Raw genomic sequence first — 26,300 nt, 5'->3', positions numbered from 1 at the left:
AAAAGAAAAGGAGGTCTGTCTCCCAACTCCTATCAAGGGTACATTTCCAGTATCCTGGCCTCCTCACATCAGGCCCTACCTTTTAAAGGTTCTACTCCCCACCCCCAACAGTGACCTGCCAAGGACCAAGCCTTTAACTCCAGGGGTTGTGGGGGACACTCAAGATCCAAGATGGAGTAGCCAGAATGGACATAGATGTAGAAGGTGGAGGGGCTGAGCTCACAGGGCTCTGAGCCAGTTACCACGCTCAGGCTGCTGTTCAGAGGCTTAGCTTCTCAATGCTGCCCACATTAGACAGAGTTCCCAGGACTGGCCTGTTTTCAGTCCAGCTGGGACTTTAACTACAAAATAGGTGAAAACTCATCAGATCACCCTAAAATGAGAACAGGGTTATCTGAACTAAATCAGGGGTTGCTGTCCAGGACTGATTGGTCTATCCTGGGCTATCCAATTGAAGATACCCTCAAGCAGGCTCTTGATGAGCACAGCTCCTCCCACCACTTCTAGCTGGGGTTGGTCCCGTGCCTACACTCCTTGTTCCAGTTCCCCTGACAATGGGAAGGGCACACCCACCTGGGCAAGGCCTCCATTGCTTGCTGCAATCAGCAGGCCCAGGAAATGCCAGGCACACTCAGAAACAGCTGGGTCTGAACTCCATGATGGGGGTTGGTGGTACTAGTTCCAGGTGGTAGAGACCAGGAACAAGGAGAGACTTCTGCCTCCTTTGTTTGGGGGCCCTGGGTAACACTGACTCCCCCCTGGTTGTAAAGAATGAGCAATTAACAGTAAGAGACACCCCCCCCCCCCCAATACCAACTGCCACACTGTCAGAGTGACTGACAGGAACCTAGTCACTGACTTTATGTTGGCTTTTATTTAAAGTCTGGCTGGGCACAGAAAGACAGACAGACAGACAGACAGACAGACAGACAGACAGACACACACACACACACACACACACACACACACACACACACGCTAACCAGTTGAAATGTCCAAATAAAATTTACTGCAACTTTTGTAGAATTTAATTTGTGCTACAAGTCTTGTTGCATAGGAAACTATTCAAAGCCCCTGAGGAAAAATATCCATGGTTTAAGGTGCGACTGGTTTTGTTTCTTCTTTGGGGAAAAAAGGCAAGAAAGAGATGCTCTCTGGGCAAAATGAAGGTGCAGAGTAACGGGCATTACTGTGGTGACCTGCGAGTCCTGTGACTTGGTTCCTACAGCATTAATACCTACTGTTTACTTCTAAGTCTGTTGGTCTGCGGGTTCTGATCGGAAGCAGAAGTTGGACACTGGTCATCAGCCTGTGCCTACAAAGCAGAGGGAGGCTCTGGAACTGGCCCTGTAAACAGACAGCCCAAGTCTTTCCCATTACCAGGGTCACTTAACTGCTGATCTTTCTACTTCCCGTTTCCTCCCCAAATGCCAGATACTGTGTGACCCTGGAAGTCATCATGGACCACATAACCCGCCACCTCGGTACAATCCTCTGCAAGCTCCCAACCTTCCAGAGAGCATCATTCAGGGAAAATGTTCCTCGTGCTAATATTTACACTGCTGGATAACTATGTTATCCCCTTAGGAGATGTGGGCGCACCAGGAAGGAGGTGGTTAAACGTGGAGATGAAGTGCGGAGTTTGGCAATGGCAGATGGCACCTCTACACGCCAGCATATGATGTCACCTGAAAAGTCACCAGGTGACCATGGTGGACATAAGAAGAGCCAGGGGCCACCAGGTTCTGGCTGGGTGCAAGGGTGTTCCTCCCACCTATAGCAGAGGTGGATCTGCCCTGAGGGAGCCAGCATTCAATGACCCAGAGTGGCAGGGACCACCTTGTTCTCAGGGGGCATTGTTCTTCAGAATGGTTACTGCAAATAACCAAATAGACAGGTGACAGGGACCCCTCCCCCCGGCCCCCTAACTCCAGCTGATTCCTTATTTGTTGGAAGAATCTCAATGGTACTGAGCTACCATGTGGGGACTTTGCAGCTCACTGAAGCACACAGACCAACATGTTATGTGGATGGCCACTGAGGACAGCAAGGTAGAAGGAAGGAGGGATGGGCAGCCTCAAGGCCACGTACAAGTCACCAGGCCCACGGGCTCGTCTTCCCACAGGCGACAAGTGGAAAATGTCTGCACAGAGCCAACTCCTTTCCCACTCTGCGTGTCAAAATACAAGTATGTCTGGGACTCAGAAACACCTGTGGCCTTACAATATCTACATACCCCTGGAACATAATTTGAAAAGGCCTTTAAAGAACATAAAAACCTCAATAGCATTTGCCTTTACTAAGGTGAAAAAATTTTTAAATAACCTTTACAGTCCATTAAAAAATTAGATACCACCTTTCTTACGTCCTTTCTAAGTCTTCTGTTTAAAAAAGTGATTTTAAATTTAAACGTACATTTTCAACAAATAGAAAGCAACACAATTGGCAACTGGAAGTAGAAAGCCCCTGGGACCTGCCCCTGGATAGAGGGGAGGGGAAGAAAGTCAAAAGTCCTCAGTCCCTCCTGGGCGTGGCTGGCAGGTAGGCCTCGACCTGAGCAGCCATCCCTCCCTGCACCACCCGGTGATGGCACAGCCCACTGTGGAGAGATGATGGGCCAAGTCCCAGCTCTGGTGGGTGGAGTCCCAAGCTCTGGTGGGTGGAGTCCCAGGTCTGGTGGGCAGAGTCCCAACTCCAGTGAGCAGTAGGGCAGGGATCCCACTCAGATCACAAAGTCATCATGGTCCGCGGGACTGAAGGCAGCTGCCCTCAGGATGTCCAGTGAGTTCACCAGGATCAGTGTCCCTGTGAGGTGCTTCCAGCGCCTGGTGATGGGGTTCTTCATCTTGTCCAGGCCTATGTGCAACTCCTGGATGACATCTCGGTAGCTGTCCCCAATCTGGTGGCTCCAGGTGAGTAAGAAGTCATAGGCAGGTTTCCACATGGCCTGGGTGATGCAGTGAACAGAAACATTAAAAAAAAAAAAAAAAAGAAAGAAAGAAAGAGAAAGGTCAGGATGGTGAGGTCCCTCAGTCAGTCACTCCTGTGACACTCACAGCAGCAGGTGGAGCCCTTAGTGCAACCTAGCCTACACTAGGGAAAGGGTGGGGTCCTCCTGTGTCCGAGTCATGAGATGGATCTCTCCTGCCTTACAGCACCCACTTTCACCCGTGCCGTGTATCAGAAACTGCCCATGCATAGAGAACGCACCCTCCCTCTTGGGACTTCCTGCTTCCCTGCCTCGTGAGACTGAATCAGCTTTCCAGGGTCACCTCCACAAACAGGCAGTGTCTGGGCAGGACTCCAGCACACCCAACCTTTGTTGAAGTTAGGTAACATAGCAGGAATTCAGCCAATATAGTGGGACCCCCCCCCCGGCTCTGTTAATATACTCATTGATGTTGCAGGAGGTAATTTAAAAGTAAAATTAGCAAGGGAGGACGGTGCTCTGCCCAGATTGTGGCACAGCAGCCCTGACCCCTCTATGCCAGGTTTTGAAGACAGGATCTGAACAACAGGCTGATGCCTCCCACCTAGCCAGGGTATACTTTGTATTGGGCAACCTCACTTCACCTCAGCCTACCCTGCTAGAGTGCTATGAAGCAGATTGGTTTATTATTGGACCCCAAGGGCCCTAGGGAACTGAGGGCAAAGAAAGTAACCAAGGGGCTGGAGCCCCACTCACCTCACTGTCTACTACCCCATTCCTGTCTCGGTGAGGAGACTCATAGGCATCCATCTGTTGCTTGGAGACCTTGGCTAGCTTCTCAGCCAGTTCCCTCCAGCGCTGGGCCACTTCGACAGCTGTGGTCAGGAGCACAAAGTCCTGGATGAGTCTCACCACCAGGCCCTGGCAGTCCATTTTCAGCAAAGCCTGGGAAGATGAAATGCAGCATGAGGCCAGGGTAGGCTTGGCTTCAGGGGACGGTCAACCTGTAGATGATGCTCTTTATCCTAAGAGTTCTAAGGCCCCTGCCTGGCACCACAGGTGTGCAAGAGGGTACAGATGCCTTAAGGGCTTTTGGGATTATAACATGAAAAATGTAAGACGACAGGGTGCAGGCCACCATGGCTAATGCCCTTATAAGAGCCACCCACCTATGAGCCAGGGCTGGACTGATACTCTTTCCAGAGGCAGTAGAGGGAAGGTGAGAGGTACTCCCAGTCACGGGAAGGCCTGACTCAGGCTGGCCAAGCACATCTGCTGTGCTGGTAATAGGACATACTGGCAGACACTGAGCAGCTAAGTCCAGAGCCCCTCAGAAAGAGAGAGAGAGAGACCAGAGGCAGAAGCAGGACTCAGTTTTTTGAGGTTCTCTCCATGACAATGGCACATCGAGAGCTGACCCATCCTGATGACAGGGTGAAAGGGTTAACCTTATGTCAACTACTTATGTATTTCTGAAAGTGATCATCGCTTGGATTTTGGTATCTGAAAAGAGATCATTTTTAATAAAACTAAATATGTGTTTATATTCCAGAAAAAAAAAGTATGATCATGTGTATAGCCATGTGTCTCGGAGTGGATGTGTGATGTGTCAGTGGTCAAGAGTTAGAATTAAGCTTTGTTTGAAGGGCTGTGAGTTTAGGGATAGACTGGGGCAGGAAAGGTCACCTCAGCTCTATGTGTCATCCTGGGAGAGGATGCAAATGAAGAGGGCTTGACAATAAATCACTTAATCACATCAAACAAGCCGTGGTGTCTATGCACTTGGGTGCCTGGCTCTGGAGGTGGCCTTATGTCCTAGGTGACAGAGTGCGTCAAAATCACCTGCTTCGATTCAAGTCAACTCTTGGCAGGAGCCAGTAAACCCGCTCTCTCCCCTGGGGCTCTGGGCACAGAATACAAAGGTCCTGAGAAATGTAGGCCATTGGTTAGGAGAGCACAGGGCCAGGTCCAGGGTAGCTAAGGCTCCATTTCTGGGAGTAGCCGTTAGTGACTAGGCTAGTGCTTTTGAAGTCAGCAATGAGGGCGTCTCACCTCTCCTGCACTCGACTGGGCTCTTCTCACTCCACTTTTTCTGAGCCCAGCACTGGCTCTGCCTGTTACCAGCTGCTCATACCACCCAGTGTGTTTGAGTGCATTCTCCAAACGGGTGAGCTTTGGATACACGTTAAGTACTAGCAATGGGAAGTGTGCCTCAGGATTCCAGCTCTGGGGAATCCTACCCATCCCACGGCTCACTCAAGTATACAAAGGCATGCTGGAAAATACCAAAGGAAATAAAACACAATACTCATTTCAGATAGAATTTTGCTAATATGAGCGAAGGGGCAGATTGAAATTGTGGCTTGTAGGCCACATGGTTTCTGTCCCAGCATTCCACAGGGCAGAAAGACGTTGCCTGACAGCAGCCCTTCTAGTTTTATTTCTGTTGCTGTGAGAAACATCTTAAAGCAACATGGGAGGAAGGGGTTATCTGACTTACAATTTCAGGTTATAGTTCATCACTGAGGGGCAGTCAAGGCAGGAATTCATCTGGTCAGTCATATCATACTCACAGTCAAGAGCAGAGAGAAACAAATACACCCATCCTGTCTGCTTCTTGCTTTCAGTTTTATACAGTTTCAGGGCCCCATGCCCAGGGAATGGCACTGCCCACAGTGGGCTTGGTCTTCATACATCAATCATCAATCAAGACAATTCCCCATAGACATGACCACAGAACAACCTGACCTAAATAATTCTTCAATTGAAACTCTTTTTGCAAGCAATTTTAGGTTGTGGTAAGGTGACTTTAAAATTCATCACAAGTTAAACTGCAGACAGCTGGGAGGTCAAGGGACACGCTGTGTCTCTGTAAGATATTATGTACAGTAACAGTTGGGCACAGGATATGTGGATGCTAACTTGTTCTACAAGCTCTTAGGAAAATAGGTAAACTAGTACTTGGGCTCGTGTTAGTGTGTTTGCTCCTGAGATGTTCTCGTCTGAATGGAAAAGCTCTCCTGCATGATACAAGATGGACCTACGTCTTCACCCAGTTAACTATACAGCCAGCAGCTTAGTCTCTGTGACCTCTTGGTCTGCAGAATAAGGTGGGTTTTCCTTCATGATCCATCCTGAGTCTCCTTGCCACTTCTGTTCTCTTGATAGCCACCCTCCTTGGTATCCTGGGCAGCTCGGTCATCTTCCCTGCTGGAGACAACTGCCTTCTTGATTTGCGCCTTACAGTCTCACCCCTTCCTTGTCAGACACATTCCTGCAAAGGGCCCACTGTAGCCCTTTTTCTGTATGTCCCCATACTGTGATTCAATGGACTACTGGAGACTTGTCCTTAGCAGTAGCTCCAGGATCAGGTTGGGGAGAGGGTGGGGGAGGGTTTAATGAGATCACCATGGGTTCGTCTACTTAAATTTCTTTTCCTCTAATTTCCAGCCAACATTTTCTCCTTCCCACCCCCCCCCCAAAAAAAAACCAACAGAGACCACAGGGCCTACTCAAGATGGTGTCCTTAAAATAGAAAACATTGTTTTACACCAAAGGCATGCTGCCTGGGACTAGAGAGATAGCTTAGTTGGCGACACCATTTGCTGCTCTGTCATGAAGACCAGAGTTCAGGTCTCAACACATACATCAGGTAGCTCACAAATATCTGTCACTCCAGTGTCAATGGATCTGATGTTCCTTCCCCTTTGGCCTTCAAGGGTACATGTTTTACAGACAGACAGACACACACACAGACACACGCACGCACACACACACACATACACAGAGACATATGTACATACATACATATAAAATAAAAACTAAATATGTATTTTTAAGTGTATTGGTGTATTGCCTTAAACTAAAAAGCATATTACTGGATACAACCCATCACAGTCCCTCAAGAGTTAGTTCTTTGGGAGTCCTGCCTATGACCCTTTTTGCCTCAGGCCACTTCAAACTTGTGCTGGCAAGATGACAGTAACTCAGATCTACAAGGTGCACACACGCCTGCAGTCAGACTATTTTCTTCCCAGTGTATTCACGGAATATACACACATGAGCATGTGTTCCCACTGGCTTCCAAACACACTCAGAAAACCCTTTTCCCAAGGCCCACACAGTACAACAGAAGATGCACCAGGATTTCAACACCTTAAGACCAGAACATTCTGCAGTTTTCCCCTTCAGGAAACAACCCTAAACCTCCATACCAAACTTCAGGCTACAGAACCAAGTCTCCTACCCCTGCCATGGTCTGGGCCAGTAACTTCAGGGATGGGGCTTCTCAGAATTTTCAAAGCGTCTCCTGTCACTCTCAGCCAGCTGACTCCAAAGTGACACTAGCTATATATGTACCCAACAGTGTTCCCTGGAAAGAGCCCGTGACTTAGAATTATAACACACAGGCTTCCCAGAGGGTCTTGAACTTCAATGGTCATCAAAACCACCAGTGCCTCCCATCAAATATGCCAAGGTACCAGAGAGCAGGCAGCCCCAGAAAAGTCAACTGTGGAACACCCACCACAAATTGCAGCCATTGTCAAGGTCAATGGAGGCCTTGAGTGATTTAAGTTGATAGCTCTTGCTACACACAGGGCGTGAATTACAGAAGAGAAAGGAAGCACGGTGGGACCCAAAAGAACACAGAAGGCTCAGATGTCTCTTAGCTGAAGCCACTACTCACGCAGTCACTCCCTCCCTTTCTCTCTCCCTCCCTCCCTCTTCATGGATTTTCTCTGTGCCTTTTCTCCATAGAGTTCAGGTCTAATGGAGGGCAGCAATGAGAAACAAATACACAGCCATCTTGACTTGAGCAAGCACTATGAAGACCCAGGAACACAAGCTTGCTCCATCAGGGGCTGGAAGGGACATTGGAATGGACATCTGAGAGAATTCATCGTCAGGAGCTCCAGGCAAGGACGACACCAGCTTCCGGAGCTCCCAGCAAGAGGACAGCTGCTGCATGCAGAACACAGAGAAAAAGGCCACAGGCAGAGAGAGGCATGGGCAGCCACAGGCCTGAGGTACAGGGGAGGAGTCTGGTGGCCATGGTGAGGAGCCTCTGGCCCCTAGTGAGACTTCCACTATGTACAGTGGCTACCTCAAACCTTCAACTTCCTACTTACTCTAGCTATAGGTGCCAAAGCAGAGGTACTGGTGATGCTAAGGCAGTTTACAAGAAGAGGGCACTGGCCTAGCTGTGACCTGCTGGCTGCAGCCAGGTCTATAGAAAACCTGACTAACCCTCCGTCATGAATCATGAGGAAACAAGCAGGCAAACGAGGTTGGGGTTAGCTAGCAGTGAGTGTTTGACGTTTGGACAGCTATTAAAATTTCACTGCTCGGGAGGCAATGCCCAAGATTGATGGGGAGAAGAAAACAGAGGAACCTGGATTCTTTTTTATTATAAAACTGCCCTTGCCCCAGGGCCAAGTTCCAGCCAAGGCTGAGTTGCATCTACTACAGTCAGGAAGGCAAAGGGGCCTCAGTGGCACACCCCTCCACAGACCAAAGAGACCCAAATCCTCTCCAAACTTGCCACACCATTAAGAGCCAGACCATGGAAGTATTTAGAAAATGGGCATAGAGCCCCCCATTCCTGAAGTCTGCCCACAGAGGAAGAAACTGGGTCTCTTCCAGGGAAATTTCTTCAGCTGTGGGAGGGACAATAGGTGCTGCTTACGTTCCATGGAAGCACCTATTCTGCTGGCAATGAAGGATGCTCCCAGGGAATACATGGACACGTACTACTGCCCTGGGGAGCTCCAGCCACCCAAGGCGGCCAGGGCAAGGGAGGTTCTCCACGACCTTCTGGAAATCCACTTCACATTCAATGTAGCTGAAAGAGACCTGTTCGACCCCTGTAGGAAACCTACATGCAGAGACCATGGCTGTCCCCATTCACTCCTGGCTTCTTTCCCAGCGAAACTAACTGCTGCCACCAAGATCCTCTGGGACCTAAGTGTCAAGGGCCCCTCCTAACCACAATCCACACTGCCTTCCTGGGGATCAGGCTTGTTTGTCCCATGTTACCATGGGCCATATTCAAAGGGTCACATGCCCCGCTCTACCTCTGAGGGTCGTCAGTATTGATGCAGAGAGGCTTGATGATGTCATACAGAGGGGCAAGTGGGGAAAAGACATGGAGTAGGAGAGCGGCCAAACGCTGGGGACAGTGGAAGCAGGAAGGATCAAGAGGAGCTCACCGAGTGTTTCTACTGTCAATGGTGACTGTCAGAACCATACAACAGGGTGGGCAGCCTGTGGGAAAAAACAGGACTGTTCCACTACCTTATGCTCCAAAGCCCAGGCTGCTGCAAGACCTGGAAAGGTCTCTGACAACATCCCTAGCCAGCCTGAGGTCAGTGTGTCTCAGAGTCAGAATCTCTCCTTTCTAAAGCATTCCTTAGAATGCCAATCTGTTTTATACCAGCCAAGAGTCTGTCCTCCATGGACTCAAATGAGCAAGAAGGCATCCCAGTAGAGACAGATGTTATAGGCACCAGGCAACATAAGGCCAGAACTCACATTGAAGCGAGGCCAGACGTTGGGGCAAAAAGGCTTTAACCACTATGTCACAGTCTGCTGGGGACCTAATGACACAAGAGATACCCTTCAAAGACCCAGGTAGAAGCCTCTGGATCATGCCCTTTTCCCATGGTGTCCGACTTTGCTTTCTATTGCTGTGATAATCACTGTGACCAAAAGGAACCCAGGGGGAAGAAAGGATGTATGTGGCTGACACATACTGATCTCAGTCGGTCTCCAAAGGAAGCCAGGGCGGGAACTCAAGCAGGAGCAGAGGATGAACCACGGAGCTTATGAACTCACTGCCCAGGGCTCTCTCAGTCTGCTTTTCTATACAAGCCAGGATGAGCAGACAGGGACAGCACACCCCACAGTGGGCTGGGCAGGGCCCTCCCACATCATTCATTAACCAAGAAAATGCTCCACAGACTTGCCCTTAAGCCAATCTGATGGGGGCAATTTCTTAATGTAGGTTCCCAGTTTACAGAGACTCTCTAGTTTGTGTCAAGTTGTCAAAAACTAACCAGTGAATTCAAGACCACAGGAAACCATAGAGGATCGGAACTGTAACAGAAGAGAGAAGAGACACCTTTCTTGGGGGTCCCATGACATTCCCAACAGCGTCCCTGTGACTCAGCCCAGTGTGACCCATGCCTGTCTACCTCAGGAAGCTCATCCGAGTTTTGGACACCTGCTCTAGCACTCACCATCACCAGCTCCTTCTGGAAGGACTTCCGGTCCTTGTTGTCAGGGTTGTTACAGTCTTCCTTGAGCTTTTCCAGAACGGAAGCCACCCGTTCCGGCTCGCTGTCCAGCTCTGCCCGGCAGAAGAAGGTGAGCGGCAGGTTGCCGTAACCCAGGGCATCAGCAAAGGCCCGCCAGCTGCTGATGTTCTCCATGAGTAAGGTCCGCACAGAGGCATAGATGTAGGTAAGGAACTTGCAGGGCCGCAGGATCTGCTCCAGCAGCACTGAGGTGCTCAGCTCGGGCCCCGAGAACAGGCTGGGCCGGGCCTTGCCGACGACCAGCACGTTCTTGGTGTGCACCAGGCCCACCTTGCCCTGGTAGTAGCCGATGTACCACTCCTTGGTCCACAGCTGTCCCTTGAGCCGGATGCGCTCCTCGCTGAGCAGAGCCACGACGTCACCTTTCTTGTACTCCAGCAGGTAGTGACTCTTGTTCTGCCGCACCACTGTCTTTAGAAGCTTGCCAAACTTGAGGCTAGACACGGGGCGGTCCTGAAACGTTGGATACTTGGTTGTAACGACAAACGGGGACAAGATGATCTTCCCGACCTCGTTCTTCTTAAGAAACCTCCTCTGTCCCGACGGTTTAATGGCGCTTTTAGGGGGCGGCTGCGGAGTCTGGACACAAAACTGCGTGAGGATCGTGTCCTGATCATCCTTGACCTGGACCCTCAGGGTGAAGTCGGACAGCTCATTGGGGTTCTGGGAGATGACGGAGAAGATCAGACGGCTCACCTTGCCCAGCTTCATCTGAAACCCTCTCACTACTCGGGCTTGCTCGTTGGCCTTGACCTCATAGTTAGTCATATTGGAGAACATACACACTCTGAGATCCTGGGGCCTGGACAGAATGAACTGATGTTTGCCCCACAGCTGGAGGGCCACGGGGGCAGGACTGGGAGCCTGCCGAGTCACCTCACTCACCAGGAGGGTCTTGGGGGCACAATCATGTCCAAAAATGGTCACTACTGTCTTGAAGGATGGATGGATGTGTTTGGGACCATAGAGACCCACGGTGACCCTCTTATTGATGAAATCCCACACGGTGGAAGGGTAGAGGATGTTGGGGCCCTGGGCAACGATGGCTAGGTACATGCAGGGTTCCAGGTTGTCCAGCTGTACCTGTATGGTGTCCCCATAGCTGTAGGCGAGAGGGATGGGCACATAAGGCCCCTCCTTTGAGTCACTTCTCAGGCACTGCAGGACCACCGTGCTTTTGCTAAAGATGTCGCCCTTCACCTCGGCGGAGACCTTCATCTCCAAGATGATGAAGGTACTCACCTCTAGGTTACTCAGCTTCACCTCCACCACAGGGCTTACGCTGGTGGATCTGTCACTGTTAAGGTCCAGCGGAGGGTCCAGCAGGGCTTTCATGGAAATCTGCTGTGTCTCCCCAGGAGCTACATGGCCCTCTGGCACATGGATACTGATGTTGGTGTCAGGAAGCTGCACGGAGCCCCCAGAGCTATCCAGCTTGCACACAATATTTGTCTCCACTGCTTGGGTCTGGCCCCAGCCTGGGCTTTGGCCGAGCAGATCCAAGTCATGGCAGGAACGGGCCAGCTTCCGGTGATTGAGCCAGGCGGTTCGGAAGTCTTCTCGGCTTTGAAACTGTTCCGGGACAGGCGACTTCAAGCCTGTGAAGAAGCTGGACGTTGGGGGAGCATCCGATTTGGCTTGCAGGACGGAGAGTTCCGAAAGGCTGTAGGAACGCTTGCTTCTGAAAAAGGGGTTGTCCCGCTTGACAGGCTGCTCCACCTGGAGTCCATTGGTGGCTGGGAGCTCATCAAAGATGTTGCCGGTGCTGTTGGTGGTCGCCGAGCTGGACTCAGTGAAGGAAGATGTGCCCGTGTCAAACAGGAGCAAATCCACGGTACTCTTGGGGTTTAGCTCATCCGTACTGGGCTGTGCATTCCCATTCAGAAAGGGGTTCGTTCGGACTCCATTCCAGAAAGGGTTGTTACTATAGGGCCTGCCAGATTCTTTCTGGTCATCGGTCCAGCCACCCCCTAGCAGATCTAACTCCTTGGCAACTTCTTCAGGGCTGTCCGGAAGATTGTCGATCATGCCACTGTCACTCAGGGTAGAATTCCGGTAGTTTAATGGCTGCACGTAGGAGGAAGGGATGTAGCCCATCTCGGTGGTGTTGTGAGCGTACCACCACTCCCCACCAGACGTGTCCAAGACGTAGAGGTGGTCGCCCTTGGAAAACTTCAGGGTGGTGAAGTTGTTTGGGCAATAGTCTTTGATGGCAATCACTTCCTTTGCGTTTCCAAAAGGCGTGGGGTTGTCTACGAGCAAGGCACTGGGGGAAGGCACTGCATAAGAACAAAGAGACAGTGTGAGGTCAGGCCCACAGGTACAGGAGACACTTCCAAGTTAGGGGGGTGGAGGAGGGTGGGACGGCTAGAAACAGATGATGCAGTCACCAACCCGGCCAGGATAACAACAGAAACCAGCCAGGGTGAAGATCCACTTAGCCACTTTCCAAGTCAACCTTCTAAGTGAGGCAAAGGACTCAGAGGAATGAATGTTCCTTAGCCACCTTAGAAAGACAAACTATATGACAGTAGTGGACATGCCCACTTGTGCTGAGCAGCTCATTTTGATAATGTTTTTACCTGATTTCTGACCAGGACTGTTACCATGATGAAAGAAAGGACAGATGTGAAATGCTAGAGAGCACACTGATGCCCTGGGCTAGGCAGCGGCCCAGTGATGCCCTGGGCTAGGCAGTGGCTCGTACAGCTTGGGAATGACAAGAGCCCTCAGATTCCAGCCAGGATCACTGAGTCCTTGTTCTTCTTTGGTATGGAAGATAGAAAAGGAGAGGAACAAGTCCCTGACAATCAGAATGAGCTAAGTTACAAAGTGCCACCCATCCCTCACCTTTCTTCACAAGTGATTTTTGAGTTTGTTTGGGAGTCTATCCCCACTCTGCCTCCCCAGACTGGGTTTCTTTGTGTCCTCGAATTAGCTCTGTAGACCAGGTTGGCCTCTTACTCAGAGATCCACCTGCCTCTGCCTCTCAAGTGCTGGGATTAAAGGCGTGCGCCACCACCACCTGGCTAGATTTTTTGGGGGTATTTTTTTTAAATGATTATTTAAAGTATGGGGGCCTCCCTCTCCTACACCTTGACAATCAGAGGTCTAGCCATGCATTTGTGTTAGTACCCAATAACTACTTTTACTTAAACGCAGCCCAAGAAACCATCACTTTCAAAACAACCCAGGGTAATGCATGGTTCGTCTCCAACACACCATGCTTGTGAATACCACAGACAATACCCAGAACAGATGAAATAAGTCATCTACGCAGGGTATGTACTTGGAAAAATAATGATTGTGTGCCAGGCCCAGGTGAGATGCTTTTCAGGGGACAGAGAAAATGTTTTCTGATGGAAACAGACAGGGGAACCGCCACCCCACCCCACCCCACCCACTGCAGGGCAAGTCCTGTGCCATGGCCTTATTTAGTCTGTAGACATTGGGTCTCTGTAGCTGTTCTTTCCTTTTAAAAAGAAACTAAGTTGTTTGTCTACACATACATGCACATGGCAAGGGTGTGTGAAACAGAGGGTAACTTCCAGGACTAGATTCTCTTTTTCCACCGTGGGATCCAGGAATTGATATCAGGTCTTCAGGCTTAAGCAACAAGAACTCTTATCCACTAAGTCATCTTGCTGGCTCAAATAAAGTATCTCCTAAAGCCAACTGTGTATACAGAAACAGGCAAAAGGACAAAACTCTCAGCTAAATCAACTTAACAGCTGCTTGATACAGGATGAAGTCCGTGGCCATTAGGGCTTCATCTGTCGAACTGGCTGCCCAGACTCCATTACCTGCCAGGTTCCTTTTTCTTCGAAAGGAGACAACAAACCCAACTTTGTCTTCCTGGCCAAGCTTGGGAAGCAGGCAAGGAATCGCTTAGCTGGCAGAGGTGCATCCGGCTTAGCTGGACCCTGGAACCTCCCCTCTCACTTTTAAAAGGATGCAAGAACGGAGAATGCCTGGGTGCCGCCAGCTCACCAGACCCGAGATGAGTCGCCTTGGGGATCCCCCGTTCTCCTGATGGAGAAAAGGCATCTTTCTCAGCAGGCTGTGATGAGGCCCATGGTTGCTCAGCTTGAAGATGGGATCATGCATAAGTCATCTGAAACCCACCCACTCCCTGCTAATTTCACTTTTTCTTCACAGCGCTTACTAAGGTCAGGGGGAATTTCTCTTTTACCCTCAGAGTTCAGTGGAATAAACAAACCGATTAAATTGAAGAGAAGGTTAAAAAAAAATTCCTTAGCGTGCAAAAGAGGGAGTCAAGGGACTAGTATTCTCTGCCTTTCTAAAGGGAAGGGGGAACAAGGAGGCAGAAACGTTTGGGGAAAATACTGCATGACTTTAAGGGGAAATCACGTTCCTGGAAACATTGCCATACACTGCCATACTCTCTTTCAGATGGAAGCCGAGGCCAACGAGGTTGACAAAGTCTTTCCAAGTGTGTGAGTTTGCAATGTAAACCAGGGGAGGGAGGAGGCAGTCTGCCTGGGTCTGGAGTTCTAGCAGAAGGAATCTCTCCTTGTATCCACACCACTGCCCCACCCCACCCCGATCACCACACTGCAGACTTGATGAGATGTAGCAATCAACAGCTCACAAAAGCGCCTGGAGTTCTGGAGTCCTTGAGAAGGTAAGCAGCATCGGGTGCAGAGTCCCAGGAGGCACCCTCTTGTACCTCAGGCAAATGTGGCCCCAGACATGGGTCACACAGCTGGGCTACTGAACACTTACCTCTCACCTTGCTGTCCTGTCCTTTTCCTAAGACTCCTCACACATCAAACCTGCCTAGAAACTTTCAAGGTTAGGCTCCAATTAGGAGGTCTTCACTTCCCTCTAAAGGTTCCCAGGTCTTGCTAGCATGCATGTGAATGTCTGTATGCATTACGTTTGTCAGTCTCTTTGTTAAAGAGACCATATCTGAAAGGGTGGGAGTCTTCATCTCTCAGAAGGATGTAAGCTCCAAGAGATCCCGGCACACAGTAGGTGGGCAGGGAATATCCATGAGCTGACAGTCACATGTTAGGACCAGAATGTTTGAATCATGGTGCTGGCAGACAAGCAAGTCAGAATTCCCCTGACCAGGCCCTTCTGCCACCAAGTCACAATAGTGACAAACTGTATTAGTTCCCTTTTCCTATTGCTGTGACAAAATACCCAGCCAAGGCAAGGACTCCCAGGAAGGCTTAGTTTTGGCTCATGTTTGAGAGTACCATGGTCAGCAAGGTGTGAGGCAGCTGGTCCGCAATCAGGAAGCACGGAGCAATGAATGCTGGCCTCAGCTGCCTTCCCCATTTTCTCTTTTTCTATCTAGTCCATGGGATGGAGCCGCCCACATTGAGGCTGAGTCTTCAGCCTAATTAACCTTAGTTATTAACTCAGCCTAGGAACTCCCTCACAGGCTAAATTTGTCTCTTAGGTCATTTTCAATCCGGTCAAGCTGAACAATAGGAGGCATCACACAGATCCTGCCCCTGAAAGGTTGGGAGGAAACAAAGAGCCCGAAGGGACAGGCCAGCTTCCTCTCTGGAGTGTGCTAATGTGAGCGGCGCCACAGGTACCAGTCAAGGGGCAGGGGAACCGGAGGGAAGCTCAGACAGTCCACGAGAAGATGTGAAATCAGCTGAAGAGGGACCTGATGACTGATAGCCCTAGAGGGCCGAGTAGGGAGATGCGGAGGATGCTAGCCCCAAGCAAGGTCTGTCTGCTCCCATCTCTCTTAACTTCTGGCTCTGTCACTTCTCCCTGAGATGTGGGGCCGGGCTCCTCTGGAATAAGCATCTTAATCCCTCACATCTGACGAAGATCAGAGGCTTGGGAAGGGTAGGTGAGGCTGTGGGCCTTCCTCCTGGCCCAGGGATCTCCCTGACCGTCTGGGAGAAATTTTTTTTTTTTTTTTTTTTGGTACGGCAGGAAGGGGCAGAGACAGGAGGGCTGGTCACATGGTGTTTCTGAGGCCTTTGCCCTCAGCCCCAAGAGACTCTGTAGGAAACGTGGGAATAGGAAAGCGAGACTTGGGCAGGATTGGAGGTCCCAGAAGCGCTTCTCTCCCACACCTGTGTGGCTGGTCGTGCCCTCTAGTTAACAGGACACATTTTTCTTCCCTGATGCACATACGAGAAATAAAAGACAAAACAAAACAAACAAACCCCACAGGTGAAAATTAAATAGCACACGGCAGCCATTAAGACCTTGTCAGAATCCCTCCAAAGTTATGTCCTGTTGTGTTCTCTTCCAGTAATTAATTCTCTTACAGCCAAGGTTTTCAAAATTAAAAAAGAAACCAAAAGCCAAAGCACCAGAGCATGCTTTGTACACAGTCTGAAATACATCAATACAAATTATCGTCTTCGCTTCACCAGACTGAAGAGTAAGAATGGTTTTTACTTAAAATTCTGAGCACTCTCCCTCTAGGGCACAGGAGAATACATCTCACTCAGAGATCTGTCTCTCCCATCCCTTGGGGAATGACCATGGTGGACTGTGTCCTCCATTCCTTTCTGGAGATCTATGCATCATCTCCATCAATGGCCGACAACACCTGGGAACAGGAGGACACGGGGACAGAGATTTTATTCCTCCAAATCCTCATCGAATCCCATCTTAATGAGATATGGGGTGAACGGCCTAGATCGGTTGTTTTATAATACATAAAACCTCCCTGGATGTTTTGCAACTTTGGGGTCCTGAATAACACGTTTTCTATCCCCTGACATAAGTGTTTTGTAGGCAAAACATGTATGAGGGAAGACTCTGTCCGCAGCAGGTGCTGTGGCAAGAGCTGCTTGCCTTTTGATGTGCACACCAGGTAAATGGAAGTGACGCAGCCAGGAGGGACAGGCCAGTATGGAGGCCGAGGGATCTCCCGTGCAGACCAAGGCTCTTCAGTCCTGAGCGACTCAGACTCTCAGATGCCCTCCCTGCAGTACAGTGGCTCTGCACACTTGGTCAAGGCTGTTTGCTTTTGGATCACTGCTGTTATCTTTAAATACTCTGCTCTCTCCTCTATGTTTTGAGCAAGATCCTTCCATGTTCCACTCACCTTTTCTAGCCCCCCTCCCGCCCTGCTCCCTAAAGCTTGAAGTAAGAACACATTGCCCATTACCCGACTGCTAAAAAAAATTAAAAAAAAACTCTAAAAACAAATGTTCTATTATTTATAGCAACACCCACTAACTCTGTTGCTATAACACCTTCCAGTTTGTTCTCCTTCTTTCAAAGAACACTTGCAGTGGGGCTCAATACTGCATGCCTATGCCAGGGCAGAGGAACAGGAAAGCGGTGCAAAGCCTCGGGGGCCGTGGCTTCAGTCCAGGATCACTTAGTTCTGAGTTTGCCAAGGGAGAAGGAACAGAGATAAAGTTCTGAGTGTTCAGTGTGAGAAGAAGACAAGGAGTGACTTCAGAGTGAGCAGTCAATGTTATCTGGCCCTCTTCAAGGAGGACGTGTGTGTGTGTGTGTGTGTGTGTGTGTGTGTGTGTGATCAGTAATAAACTGCTGATGCTGTAGGAAGGCTAAACACTGTAACAAGGGACCAGGATGCTACCAATACATCCCAAGGAACAAGCCACTATGTGGTGCAGCAAGGTCAAAGTAGACTTTTGGGAATCAAATGACACCTCGGGTGGGATCCAAGCATGTAGCTGAGAGGTTTGCCCAACAGCCCAATTCTGAAAGCCAGCCAGCCAGACTGCTACACTCCATAATAAGTTCCAGGTTCAGGAGGATCCTGCCTCAAACACCAAGGCCGGTGGCATCTGTGTGACATCTGGCCTCCAAGTGAACTTGCATCCACGTGTGCCCCAACCCATGTGCATTTCTGCACACATAAGTTAGTAAGAGCATGCGTGCACACACAATCTCCCTACACATCCAGAGATAAATGGCACTGTTTTCAGGGAGGAATGAATAGCAGAAAGGTTAGAGAGCTGATGGTAAAACTGGCTGCCTGTAAATCCACGAGCCATCAATATCCCCATGTCCCCCTCAGGCAGGGGTTGGCTAGGAACTTACCTTTGACATCATTAAAGCTTGTCTCTGAGAAGCCCTCGCTCAGGTCTATCAGAGTCCCCTCCGACTTGCACCGAGGGAGGCCACTGGCGTTGGCTGCCCGGATACGCTGGGCTGCCATGGTGAGCCTCTTGGGTGGGTGAGGTACTATGGTCTCATGTCTCCTCCCCTAGTTCCAGCAGGGACAGCAGCTGCTGTCTCATAAAGTCACGCTGCACGGCAGGGTCAACTTGGCAGTGTGCTTCTTCCTGAAGGGAGAGGAGAAATAATTTCCTCTGAACAAGTGAAGCATGGCTTCGAGGGTAATCTTATGGGAGGAGGGAGTCCTGTTTCTTCCAGACCATTCCAGTGAAGAGAGAGACCCAATTCATTGCTCTGGCCCAGGAGCAGAAGTGGCAAGCTGCACAGACCCTGTGCCCAGTGGGCACGTAGAGATGCTCTTCCTAGGGCACAATGGGGTCTGTGAAATGTGTCCCAGCACCTGGATGGCCATTCAGTGCAGTCAAAGAGGGCAGCCTCAGACCGTGCAGTACATTGGCACTTCCAGGACTCAGGAAGAAAACAGCCCCTGTCTGTCCAGAGTGGCGGGTCCTGTTGGAGGAGTGGCCGTGGGAGGCTTGGCACAAGGAACAGAGAGCCAGTAACACCATTTGCTCTTGAAGCCTTGCCATGGTGGCTTGGGGGTGGGGGTAGGGGTGGGAGGCTGCTCCCTGCCTATGTGTACCCCTAGTCCCCACTAGAACTGAACAGACATCATACGCACAGTCCTTGGGGGCTACCAGGTTTATGACGTGCAGCTAATGAATACATGTGAAATTGGGCACACTATCAAACTGCTATTCCTAGGCTGCTGGTGGACATAATTATGAGTACGGTTGGTTCTTAGTAGGATGAGGTAGACCAGGCTTAAAATTTGTGGCGGGGTCTTTCGTTGGCTTGGAGCAGACCCTAAACCAGGACTGACGACGGGCAAGAAATAGCAATAAGAGCTGATTTCAATGCGTGAAATTTGCAGCTTCTCTACCAGAAACCAATGCATACCGCCTCAGCCCCAAACAATGGGGCGCTCAACACTCCACCTAGAACATGGCTGAAAATGGGGCCTCTGACGCAGGTGTGGCACCCTCACACAGCTCTCTATGACAAAGTAAGCTCACCAGCCCCAGGCACTACATCCCCAGCTCAAAGGACCCATGTACAGAATGTGCAGGCTCAGCACCCACCTCCTGCTGCTGCTAACAATACAAATCCTGAATCCTATCCAGCCCATTAACTACACTTGCTGTATTTCTTAAGAAATACACACGATGGAATGATACACAACGTGAGGCAAGGTCTCAATGAATACCAATTACTACTACCAAGCATCAGAGGCCAGTCTTGGCTCCAGGGACCAGTGGGCAGAGATCCAAGAAAGGCTTCCGACTTCCCGCCCACCTTAAGATTCCAGAAGATCACAGCTTGCAAGCTCTCTATGCCAGAGACTCCGTGCCATTTACGGACACTGGGGAACTCATGACAGAGGAAAGAGGTTGGAGAGTGGGAGGGGGGGGGGGAAAGTCACTTCAGGAATGGGCTGGAGCCCATACACAGCCTGGGCTTGCCAACTTTCCAGCCGCACAAGTGTCCCCTGCGATTCTGAAGGCCGGGGTGTCTAAGGAGAGGCAGTAGACTGTGCTGCCAATACAGAAGGGAAGGTCAGGAGATGCCTACTGGCTGTGACAGCTGATGGCAGGCTTGTCCTGAGGACACTGGTGAAGCTCAGAGCTGCTCTGAGAACCCGTGAGTAAGGAGTATGTTTTGGTTCTTCATCTGCTCTAAGGACACTGGTGTTTACTACCTGTGCTTGCTTTCCTCTTGTGTCTAACAAGTCCTTCCATCAGAAATGAGCTGGTCATCTCTGCCATCCCAGTCCAGGCCACAAGACTGATTTTCTGGAGGGTTAAAGAACCCGAGTCCGAATGGCACAAAGAAGGGGCACTAATGACAAGCTTCAAGGCAACCTCCTGACTTTAGAACCCTAGGGGCAGAATCTTGCCTTGGCTCCCATGTAAACAGCCTGGGATGTGCTGGGACACGGGACACGGAGTCAGAGTAGCCCTGCCTAAAGGCACCTGAGCCTGGGACTGGAACTGGGGTGAGCCCTGGAGTGCCTCGGCAAGTGAGTGAGGACCAGGGCTGCATGGGTCACAGCTCACCTTTCCCCCTGAGGACTTCTGGAAGCCACTGAAGGTGTGGTGGTTTGAATGAGACACGTCTCCCATAGGCTCCAATGTTTGGTCCCCAGTTGGTGACCCTACTTGGGCAGCTTTGCTGGAGGAAGTACATCAGTAAAGGTGGGGTTTTTTTTTTTTTTGCGATTAAAAGGTCCACGCTATTCATTCACTCCCTGCTTTTGTGCCTGCGGGTCAGTGTGTGAGCCCTCAGCTTCCTGCGTCTTCTATTACACTTGCTGCCATGCCTGCCAGCCTGCCTGCCATGGTGAACTCTTATCCCTCTGGAACCGTATGTCAAAATAAGTCCTCTCTTCCATACGTTTCGTTGGTTGTGGTGCTTCATCCTAACCACAGGAAAGTAACTACCACTCCTGGCTGGGAACGGTCACATGATGTAGTTGAGAAAAACCCGCTGTTTCCTTTGGGAATGGTTACTTCTGGTCTAGGGAAGCTGAACGCTGTTGGTCAGGTGCAGACATAGAACACAGCACTGAGGCACTGGCTGTGTAGCCTCGCCTCCCTCCAAGTCTAGAACAGAAGAAGGCCACACACACAGAGGTACTGGGAGATTCCTGAGCGAGCAGCTTTATCGGGGCAGGCTGGGGTGGATCCAGGTTCATCAAATCTGTGAGGCTGAGGCTCTCCATCATCACAAAGGACTCAGAGGTCAGTGGAAAACACAAACGATCAAGATAGAAAAATAGACCAGGGCCCTCTCATGACCATACGTCCTGGGATCAGATCCGGGCCTCAGGAGTGGACACAGAGTTGTAAAAAGATGAATCACGGTTGTCTCTTACAGAGGGGACATAGCTAGTGCCCTGAACCAGGGGAGGGACAAAAGGGGTTCCTCCTACTGCAGTTACACAGTGACCAATAGGATATATAAAAAAATTGACACCTTCCGAGGAGACATTCGAGGAGGGACAGACAGGTTACAACCTGATGGAGAAGCCAAGCTCTCAAGTGTGACCACCAGTACCCTGACATACCTCGTGTTTACGCTGGCACCAATGCGCTTGCTCATACACAGCTGGGTACCAGCTTGCTCACTCAAACACACACACACACACACACACACACACACACACACATCCTATTCCCCTCATGGAGTGGAGGACTTTTGTCTCATGGTAAAAAAAAAAAAAAAAATCCCGAGAGTGATATTTTTTTCTCCTCCAGTGGCAGCCGGTCCTTGAATTGGATCCTGGTACTGTCAATACCACACTGAGTGGAAACAAGGACACTAACTGCCTCATCCTTTGGGGACATTTTCTTGAAGGAAAGAGACCAGACAGTTCATCCCTCTAGACTGCCTGGGGTCTCCCTCCTCTCTCCTCATAATATAGTCCAGGCAGGTGGAACGTGAAGCCCCTTCTACCAACTCCATCTCTTTGTGCCCTGCATACAGAAAGTATGGCAGCTACTGGCACTTGGAGTTGCCCTGTCCTCTGTATCCATCACCCACAAGACAGGTCCTTGTCCCCATCACCCACAAGACAGGTCCTTGTCCCCATCACCAACCAGGTGAACACACTTATATCCCCTTACTTGGGCCTCTCACTGGTCTGACCCTCCAACTGAGCTGACAAGACATGGACACCAACCCTCAGTCTCTCGCTCACCTTGCAGAAGCAATTGATCCCAGGAAGCCTTGTGACAGCCTCGAGGCTGGCAAGAGGGCCAGGTGGCCCCGTAGCCAAGGAGCAGTCCCTTAGAGGCTGTGGCTCTCTGCTGCCTGGCTGGCCTCTTCTTCCACGCCCTCACAGTGGTGCTAAGGACTTCCTGATTCTTCCATCATCTGTCCTTGTAGGAGCCTTGTTTTCTCCAAGGTTAGGCCATCTTGTTCCCTCAAATCTCTAGGGACTATGTCCTGTCCCGAAGGAAGCAAGTCAGCAGCCCAGCCCAGCCTGCCGTGCCCTCGTGTGGCTTAGTTTCACCTTCATTTCCAGCTTTGTGGAGCTGCACACCCCTCCTGACTACATCTGAACCTGCTGTGTCTCAGGCCTGCCTAACAGCTGCCTTTGCATTTTCCATTCAGTGCCCAAGTAAAAACCAGGATGGCTTTACCTGGGCTTCCAGGAAGCCCGGCTTCTCTGCATCCCCCCTCCCTCCTGGCTCCACCCACTTCCCCCGGGGCTCTGCAAGTTCTAGGTGACTCATAGGCACTAGCTCTCATCAGACCAACTCAGTCAACCAGTGTCCCCAGGGCTCTCATCCAAGTTCACCCCGTTCCTCACTGTTTATCGATCTCTGGGCCCTTCAAGGCTCAGATAGATGGCCATGCTCCCATTCACATCCACCAAACAGCCAGAGGACCCACCCCCCCTTAAGTTACACACGTACCCCTCCACTGTCAGAGAGTAACCTCCACCTGACCCTTCCCAGCACCAGCATACCACCTTAGCTCAGCTCAATTACAGTAATTGGCTCCTTCCCACCAGGCTGCCTGCATACTGCAGTCCACACCTCAATCAGCAGTCGTAGGCTGCCAGGTCTCTCCACCCACCCTTCTTTGCTCTCAGGAGTGCTAACAGCACCTCCAGGTCCTCCCTGCACTGCCCACCCTGCTGTCTCTTGGGTTAGTTTCCTTACAGGTCTTGTCTTCCTCCCACCTGCCTCCACAGTCTTACCAAAATTCACTTCCCACAACAGGACCCCAGCACATGCTGGTTTGGAGACCTGGAAGGCTTTCCTCAGGCATTCACTAGACTCTATCACCTACCCATCCATCCATTCACTCATCCATCCATCTATCCATCCATCCATCCATCCATCCATCCATCCACCCACCCACCTATCTATCCGCCCACTCACCCACACTTCTATTCATCCATCCACCCACCCACTCACTCCCATATAGCATCTGATTGGTAGAAAGAGGAACGCCTTCACCCCGCACTCTTTCTGTATTTGTCTCATCACCACTAAAGTCCTGCTCTTCCTTAGCAAGACAGCCCTAGAACATGAGCTCACCCAGTCTCTGTTTCCACTGTGCTGTGTAGGCGCAAAGGCAGAGAGTTAGGAATTCCTACTATACAACCACGATGATGGGTCTGAGATATTTCATAGGCACCTTGAACGATCTTTTACGGAACCAGGAGGTTGGTGTGACTTGATGACACCCAGCACACTGAACTTGGGAAACCCACCCTGTTGATTCTCACGGACAGACTGCCCGGGCGAGCATCTCAGAAGTACCCAGACATCCAGCTGAGCGAAAGAAGATTGCCACATTTCTCCAAAAGAACGATTCCACTTCTCAGTCTCCAGCCATCCTTTCTCCAGGGTGGGTTGCCTACCCTTTAGGTCACTCTCACTGACAGGGGCAGGCAATAAATAGCTCCACTCCAATGTTCCAGATGGTGCCTAGGTATGGAAGCATCCCTCTCTGGGTCCAGAAAGCTGCGGTGGGTTTTACTCCTCTAACTACTGAGTTTTCCTTTTCTGAGGGTCAGGGCTGACTTGTTTAGAGACAAGACCCCGGGAGTTAGGAGGCTGGCAAGCACTCTACACAGACAGACCTGCTGACAGATCCTGCTGGCTGCCTCAGGCCCTCCGCGCCCTCCCTGCTGCTGCCAGCTTGTTCTCTCTGCACCTCCCAGTCACGGGATCTGCATGCGGTGGCCTTTCTGCCAACACCCTGGCTTCAGGAACAATGAAACTACCCAATCCAGGAAAGGCACCAAGATGGGGTGTGTCTTGGGGTAGTAGGGCCGTGTGTGACTTGGGCAGAAACCAGGAGTCTGAGAGGGAGAGCCAAAGTTGGCGAAGAACAGGGCATGAATGCTCCCAGAGCCTCCTCACCGATTCTGGTTGTAGTAACATGACTCACCCTTTGCATGTACTTGCAGCCTGTGGAGCACTGGGTCAATCTCAACAGATTTCTTCCAGTAAACAACAATAAAAGTATGAGTTTTGACCTGCCCTGTGATTCGCACCTCCAGCCTCTGTACAAAAATCTCAGTATCTGTCCTCTTTCTGGCTCCCTAAGAAACAGCTGTGCAAGAAGGAGCTTGGCTTCATTCTGAGACTAGAAGACTTCCTCAGTCTTAATACTTCAACACCAGATCTCACAAGGACGGCGAAGCTGCAGGAATTTGCTTCTGAGCCTCCACTGGTCTGGTGTAAGCACTATTCCATGTGGGGACAGCATGGCTCTAAGCATGGCGGCCTAGAGAAGCAGGTGAGGAGAGCATGCTCAGATGCCTCCTCCTGAGGGGGGTCAGCTCTGCCCACTGAGATGGGAGCCCCGCCCACGGGGATGGGAGCCCCGCCCACAGCCTGCCGGATGGGCCTCCATTCCCTCCAGCCACCTGTAGATAAAGCAAAGTGCTACCCTGTGGCTTCCAAAGACTCCCCTGCTGGCGCCTGTGTGGAGTGTTTCAGGAACACGTGAGACCACAGAGTAGAGGCAGCCGTGGTTTGGAGCTGCAGGAAGTCCCGTGCTCTGCCACCGAGGGAGTCAGGGACAGATGAAAGTGTGAACCATGAATGCCTAAAGACTCTGTCTCCTGCTCTAAAGATGGGATGTTCTTCTCATGTCCACTGCAACCACGGCGTAAAGTCAGAGCTGACTCAGCTGAGGTTCCATATCCTGTGGGGGAAAGGTAGTAGCCTGCCCACTTTTATGAACTATCCTTCTGTGTATAGCACCTATTAGCCACTTGAAGGGGAGCCCAAGAGCCTGGGGCAGCAGGGAAGCATTGCTGCCTTGCAACAATGGAGACCAAGCAGGCTAGAATGGCCTGGGTCAGTAACAAAACACAGAAAATTGAGTTGGGAGAGCATAGGGTTGTGGTGGGGATCAAGAGAGCTTTCTGGTCACGCTGTTCAGGCCATAGTAGACAAAGCAAGCCCTGTGCCCCATGCTGCTGAAAACCTCAGAGTCTGGAGGCCAGCCAATGAGAGTGCAGCAATGCCTGTCTCCTAGGACCTCAGAGCTGCTCATCACAACCACATCTGTGGTCTGTTCCGCTGAGCCATGTGGGAAACCGAGCCAGCGTGTGGTGTAGCTGACGGCAGACGAGGCATGAGGAAGATCTTGTGATCAGCCCAGACAGCACATACTTGTAAGCTCTGATCTCCATTCAGTGACCCTGAAGAAAGGGCACAATTATCTCTCCAGTGTGGTCACAGCAGTGAGAAATAGAGATTCATTCATCTAACTTGAGTCTAGACTCCATCTGCCACGTTACTCAAGACTGCAAGCCAGCAGATGTGAGTTCCAACACCAGTCACTGATTTCCATACTGGAAAACAGACAAAGCTAACAATTCAACCAACCAACCAACCAACCAACCAACCAACCAACCAACCTACCTGACAAACAAACAAACAAACAAACACACACAGCTAGATGCGGCGACACATGCTTTTACCACCCAAGAATTGAGTCAGGATTCCAAGTTCAAGGCCAACCTGGACTACACAGTAAGACCCTGTCTTAAAACCAAGTTCAGACACCTCGCTACATATGTGTAACTTAACAGTGCTCCTTAAAATGGATTAATCCACTTGGGCCAGAGGAGAGGTTCAGTTGTTAAGCGTATCTGCTGCTCTTGCAGAGGACCCAGGACTCAGTTCCCACATCTGAACTGAATGGCTTACAAGCACCTGCAATGCCAGCTTCAGCCTTTGCAGGCAACCACACACATGTGGCATTCACTTACAGACAATACGCATACATACACATAAATAAATATAGAAATAAAAATAAATAAACCCACTTGACAGCTGCCTTTGCTTTAAGAATGCTTTTTTAAAAAGTCTACTCAGGCAGGATGGGAAACATCTTTCCCACTGATCACAGGATTC

At 50.5% G+C, this 26,300-nt stretch overlaps 1 protein-coding gene across 4 annotated transcripts in view; it reads right to left on the bottom strand.

Annotated features, from left to right (window-relative positions):
* Positions 1-986: 986 nt before the first annotated feature.
* The window catches only part of Sh3bp4 (SH3-domain binding protein 4), an 84,755-nt gene continuing 59,441 nt past the window's right edge, over positions 987-26,300 (bottom strand). The window contains exons 1-5 of one of the 4 annotated variants that reach the window (XM_006529975.4): positions 22,109-22,361; positions 18,271-18,515; positions 10,168-12,524; positions 3,686-3,874; positions 1,006-2,947 (exon numbers count right to left, since the gene is read on the bottom strand). In XM_006529975.4, the coding sequence (XP_006530038.1) occupies positions 2,723-2,947; positions 3,686-3,874; positions 10,168-12,524; positions 18,271-18,388 (2,889 nt within the window). In that variant the 5' untranslated portion in view covers positions 18,389-18,515; positions 22,109-22,361 and the 3' untranslated portion in view covers positions 1,006-2,722. Of the gene's footprint in view, positions 2,948-3,685; positions 3,875-10,167; positions 12,525-18,270; positions 18,516-22,108; positions 22,362-26,300 lie in introns of those variants that run through there. The other 3 variants (NM_133816.3, XM_030243887.1, XM_030243890.1) reach the window with 3 other exon arrangements.

The sequence above is a fragment of the Mus musculus genome, chromosome 1 (genome assembly GCF_000001635.26).
Source record: "Mus musculus strain C57BL/6J chromosome 1, GRCm38.p6 C57BL/6J".
Classification (NCBI taxonomy): Eukaryota; Metazoa; Chordata; class Mammalia; order Rodentia; family Muridae; genus Mus; species Mus musculus.
Note: the sequence above shows the minus strand (reverse complement) of the source record. Positions and strands in the feature narration are given on the sequence as shown.